Source organism: Gadus macrocephalus, chromosome 11, assembly GCF_031168955.1.
Source record: "Gadus macrocephalus chromosome 11, ASM3116895v1".
NCBI classification, from domain to species: Eukaryota; Metazoa; Chordata; class Actinopteri; order Gadiformes; family Gadidae; genus Gadus; species Gadus macrocephalus.
Genome location: NC_082392.1, coordinates 21,522,687 through 21,528,867, shown reverse-complemented (window position 1 = coordinate 21,528,867; position 6,181 = coordinate 21,522,687). Strand labels below are relative to the sequence as shown.

At 41.9% G+C, this 6,181-nt stretch overlaps 1 protein-coding gene across 1 annotated transcript in view; it reads left to right on the top strand.

Moving 5' to 3' along the window:
- The first annotated feature begins 3,379 nt into the window (after nt 1-3,379).
- Nucleotides 3,380-6,181, top strand: part of LOC132468091 (protein unc-13 homolog B-like) — a 42,711-nt gene continuing 39,909 nt past the window's right edge. The window contains exons 1-4 of the mRNA XM_060065740.1: nt 3,380-3,521; nt 3,733-3,795; nt 4,094-4,313; nt 5,155-5,382. Of these exons, the coding sequence (XP_059921723.1) occupies nt 3,519-3,521; nt 3,733-3,795; nt 4,094-4,313; nt 5,155-5,382 (514 nt within the window). The 5' untranslated portion in view covers nt 3,380-3,518. The remainder of the gene's footprint in view (nt 3,522-3,732; nt 3,796-4,093; nt 4,314-5,154; nt 5,383-6,181) is intronic.

The following is a 6,181-nucleotide window of genomic DNA, read 5'->3' as shown; positions in this document are numbered from 1 at the left end:
GATGCACCTCCAGCTCCGGAACACAAAAGCATGTTTGACATTCCAAGGCTGACTGCTCCCAAGTTTGGCTTCATGTCTGGAGCCACTGATGGTGCTTCCTCCCTGGGTTCTCTTTTCTCCACCAGTCCTTCTCCAGTCCTTGCTTCAAAGACTCCACAGCCACCCCAGACAGATGGCGGCCTCTTCACAGGGTTTAAAAACCTCTCAGCTGGAATCTTCCAGGAAGAAAAACCTGCTGGGAATGAGGACCCATCAAACAGTTCATCTGTGTTTGGAATTAAACTCGGTTCTATGTTCGGAGCCTCAGATTCTTCGAAAGCTGAAGGAACGCCTCAAGTAGTCACTGGCCAACCTCAGAGTCCTAAACTGGCGGACGAGTTCGGCCAACTAGAGACAGAGGGAATGTCTTCTGGTTCAGACGAGACGGGCAGTGCAGATGTCAGTGACACAGATGAGCCAACAGAATCACCCAAAACGGGCTCAGCGTTGTCGGGATTCCACTCCTTATCCCTCGAGGAAGGTATCGTCCCCTCAAGATTTTCTGAAGACGTTTTAGTCTCATCTGCTCAAGTAACCAAGGAGGAGACCGCTGTCCACGACACAGAGGAGTTCAAGAAGGAGCCAGTTCAAAGGCTAGTATAATACTATACCTGTTGTAGACAAGGACCCCTAGTGTATAGCACTTCCCCTTTTCCTTTATCATTCTGTTGTGCTTCCGGCCATTTCCTTTCTCCATCCTTTCGTGCTGTGATGTTTGCAGTTTCAATGTCCACGTCCTTCTTTCCCAACAAAAACAATGTGGAAAAAATGGAATAAACATGGATTAATTTGTCCCTTTCCAAAGGAACACTAAATAACAAATTTGAAACATAATGACACCCAGCTAGAAAATAGTTATAATATAATGTGTATAATTATTAAAAAATTCCAGTTATAAAATTGGAATCACACCTACTGGATTCAGTGGCATACTATCCCCTCCCTTTTCTTTTCAATTTTTTATGCATATAGTTAGAAAGTTTTAGTATCCTTTTAAGATCTTTTTATTGATCCAGAGAGTCATTCTCCCCATACTTTCAAAGATACATGTTGATGCTGTTTCTCCAAGACAGGCCAACCTTAACTTTCTTTTTGGGATGTATAGAAGCTTCTTTGTTACTCGTTGTGGATAAAAACGGCCACTATGTGTATATTCTGGCCAATACACCTCTCAACATAAACCCTGTGTTTCTTGACCCGACCACAGTCAGGGAGACGGTCATTTCAGCTCATCAGGAAACCTCAGCCAGGCCATCTCTCAGGTCAGTCCTGAGCACATTGCTCACAGCCTGCCACCATTGCCAGGGCAACCGGGGGGAGGAGAGGAAGAGGATGCTGAGACGGCACAGCATTCACGAGCTGGATCCAACAAAAACCTGAAGGACTCCTCTGCCCTCTTGGTCGGTCGAGCCGTGGCTATGTGTGAAACACCTCAGATCAACGGCAGGTGAGTTGGCCCTCTGATACTGTTACCATTTCAGTATGCTCGGTAGGTTAGCAAGATAATAACTGGATAATGACCATGATTGGACACTGCATGACTGAGCTTTCGTTGTTAAACGTCATGTAACCACTCTGTTGTTCCAGGTTTGAAGACAGTACTCTTCCCTGCTCCCTATCCTGGGTGCGCTGGATCAAGGCCTACAACAAAGTCAGGGTGCAGCTTTCTAATGTAAGGAACATTACTAGGTCGGTTTTCTCAGATTTCATCCCTTTTTAGATATTGCTTTCATCATGCAACAAATGTTAACGATTTTGATTTCAGAATTATCTCTGGTTGAATAATATCTATCTCTGACAGAATCATAACTATCTGGTTGAATGATAAGTATCTGGTAGATTAATAACTATCTGATAGAATAATAACTGGTATAATCATAACCATTTGTTAACCATTGTTAGAATGACAGTACTATGACTGTCAAACTGACTGTTCTCTTGGAGGTGGGAGCTGTAACTTCTCATTTGGCATGAAATTCAGAAGTTCAACCAATCTCTTTCGATATGTATATGTATATTCCTATACGTTCCTTCTCAAACCCATTTCCTCCAGATATATTCTCTCTTCTCTCCTTCCACTCCTCCCTCATTCTTGCCCTTATCTTCTTTCTTCTCTCTACTTCCACCTGTTCCTCATTCTTTCCATTGTCTTCCTCCTCTTATCGTTCTTCCCGTACCAGTCCTATCTGAGATTTAGGACCAGGGCAATTTCAATAAATGTATATATATTTTTTAATTGACCTGTGATTGTTTCAGAGCTGCAATCAAGATGGCACCGCCAGCAAACACCAACGGGCTAAGCCAAGGTCAGTGTGTGTGTGTGTGTGTGTGTGTGTGTGTGTGTGTGTGTGTGTGTGTGTGTGTGTGTGAGTGTGTGAGTGTAAGACCACCACTCCAAGGGTCTTCAAGACGGTTGATGGCCGGTAGGCCTTATGTAAGTCATACTGTACCATTTGGACCATAGGATGATTTTTGACATTTACATTTGATTCACTGTGTATTGATAATTGAAGGATGAAATGTTATCTGAGATAAGGGTGGATTGCTCGATCCACAGCGGGACTCTTGTAAGGAGTAGAGTATAGGCAGCGATTGGTTTCAGGGTCTTATGTAGATGCAGGTGCATACAGGATTTGGGATGTCAAATGTGTGTGGTATGATATCTGCAATGTAACCAAAATGCAACGAAATATAAGTACATAAATGAACTGGCTACAACATTGAAATAATAAATGATTTACAATGCTCCAAATGAGCGCATGTGTAATGGCCGTGATCTGAAAGCAATTGCGGCTGCGATGTGAATGCGCGGTAAAGTTGCGCAACACTTGAACAGGTGGGACTTATTGACACAACATTAACATATTAGTGAACTGTACTGTCCTTACTATTTTTTTGGACACAATATCATTATAAATATCAAAGAATGACTCACTTGGTCAAGAACGAACACGCACACTTGCTCCATGTTACGTGGTAGAACGAACTAGAATAATGCGCGACTGCGCATCAAAAGGAAAAGGACCCCACCTAGTGGTAAGGGCGCATTACTATCTGCCTGACAGAATGACCAAATCAGACAAATACATAGGGGAATTCCGAACACTGTGCATGTTTGATTACCTTGGGTGTTCTATGAATAATTGTCTATGTGTGTACCGGTATGTGTCTGCTTGTGGTATTTACAGTGTGCCAGTCCTTCATAAGAGACGGCCCATCCCGCTGTTCAGTGAATTGGTGAGTACTGACCCTAACTCAACTATTTATGTAAGAACTGTTTGAGCTGGTCAACGCCCTCCGTCAACATCTAGAAATAAACCTCTCGCCAGCTCAGATGTCCAGACACATTTAGTGGCGGGCTGTATTGCTGTTCATGCACAAGGCGTTGTATTATTTTTTTTTTGTTCAAATCAATTGATCTTTCTATTGACACCTGTGTCTCTCTCTGTCTCTTCACCTGTCTTTCACTCCGCCAGGCTATGGTAAGTAAGAGAGCAGCGTGTCTCAAAGGGGAACCATCATGTATTATCATATTCTTGATTATACATGATGGTTATCAAATTAAGTTGTTTTTAAGTCCTGCATAACTCAGCTTCATTTATTTCATACTTAGTCTCTTAGTTATATTTTAACTCAGTCAATTGGTTTAATTTAAAGTCGGTCAATTTGTAAATTTAACATCTTCACTTCCAGTTGATGATCCAGTCTCGCAAAGATGGAATCGTAACTCACCCTCCAGACAAGGATGAGCAGCTAGTAAGACACTGTAGCGCACGCGTGCACGCACACGCACACGCACACGCACACACACACACACACACACACACACACACACACACACACACACACACACACACTCACACACACACACACACACACACACACACACACACACACACACACACACACACACACACACACACACACACACACACACACACACACACACACACACAGATAATCTATACAGTTGTTAACCTATTTAAAATCAGTCGGAGATAGTATTTTATCAGTGATTAATCTTTCTCTCTCTCTCTGTCTCCCTCCACAACAGAAGATGCATGTGTACAGGAAGACGCTGCAGGCCTTGATCTACCCCATCTCCTGCACCACCCCCCATCAGTTCCAGGTGTGGACGGCCACTGCGCCCACCTACTGCTACGAGTGTGAGGGCCTCCTCTGGGGCCTCGCACGCCAGGGCATGCGGTGCACCGAGTGTGGGGTCAAAGTTCACGAGAAGTGCCAGGATCTGCTTAATGCTGACTGCCTTCAAAGTGAGCCAATAGTCTGTTATTTCCATTACATTGTTCTGTGCTGTCCATAACCTTAGTCTGTTATGTCCTTTATACACGTTTTTTGTTACCATTATATTTGTTTGATATGTCCAATATATTAGTCTTTTATGTCCATTATATTAGTCTGTTATGTCCATTATCTATTACTCTGCTTTGCCCATTATTTAGTAGCCTGTTACGTCATTATCCGTTGGTCTGTTAGGTCCATTATCTTATTGCCTGTTCTGGCCTGTTTGGCCTGTAATGTAAATGATCAATAAGTCAGTTATGTCCATTATGTATTAGTTTGTAATGGTAATTAATTATAAGTCTGTTATTTCATCATCTATTACTTTGTTATGGCCATTATTTATTAGTTGGTTAAGTCCATTATCCGTTAGTCTGTTAAGTACATTATCTAATAGTTTGTTGTGTCCATTATCTAATAGTCTGTTATGTCCATTATTTTTTCATCTGTTAAATCCATCACCTAATAGTCTGCTATGTCCACATTATCCATTATTCTGTTCTGTCCATTATCTGTCATATTTATGTGTGTGTTATCTCAATTATCTATTAGTCTGTTATTTCCTTTATCCCATTGTCTGTTATGCCCATTATCTATTTGTTTGTTTGTTATGTAGATTATCTTTTTGTTTGTTTGTTATGCCCATTATCTATTTGTTTGTTTGTTATTAGCTATAACTATTTGTTTGTTTGTTATTGCCATTAACGATTCGTTTGTTTGTTATGTCCATTTACTATTTGTTTGTTTGTTATGTCCATTAACTATGCGTTTGTTTCCTTATGTATCTCTTCACGTTGTTCTCTTCTTTCCCAGGAGCGGCAGAGAAGAGCTCCCGGAGTGGTTGTGAGGACCGGACGGAGCACATCATCACCGCCATGAAGGACCGCATGAAGATCCGCGAGAGGAACAAGCCAGAGATCTTCGACGAGATCCGGAAGGTGTTTGGCGTCACCAAGCTGGTCCACTCTCAGAACATGAAGACCACCAAGCAGATTGTCTTGGATGGAACGTCCAAGTGGTCGGCCAAGATCACCGTCAACGGTACTATCCCCGACCCTAGACCCTAGACCCTAGAAAGACCCTAAACCTAAAGCCCCGCTAACCACAACCCGAGACCCTACACCTCAAGCCCAACTACCCACAACACCAGACCCTAGACCAGGGTTCCCCAATTAGTTTTTCCAGAGGGCCAAATTTGGTCAAACATGCCATGCCAAGGGCCGAAATGTCGTTTCATTTTTCTAATTCACCATTTTTATGTGCAAATTTAGCTTTAATTATAATTACTGTTTTAGCGATAATGCAGGAGGGCTAGATCAATTAGGTTTAAATAGCATCCAGGAATGGTGCATCGATGAGAATGAAAGGAATGAGGAGGACGAGGAGGCGTAGCTTGCTTCAGACTATATTATGTTCAGCCTTGTTTATTTAAATACTCGGTAATGTCTTTCAGTTTCTATAAAACAACAGTAAAATAAAAACACCTTTAGTTCTATGAAGCATAATAAATAAATAACTACAGGCTAAACAACATATACAGTTATATAGCAAGCATTATGTAAATAAATCAAACAGAGCTGCAATCACAACACAGAAAAAAGTCATACACAAAACATACACTCAGATACCCAGGCGCAGTTGTGTAGAGTTTGTTTATTTTGCCTGAGTATCTGAGCATACACCAAGTGCATGACTTCCCTCTTTACCACGACCATCTACCATATAAATAAAGGAAACAAAGTAACAGGCACTTACATTGTCACAAACTTAATACCCTGAGTATTAACTAAGATGCCTAATCTGTGGATGGCACAAGCCTTTTGGCCTCTGCAGTCCACTC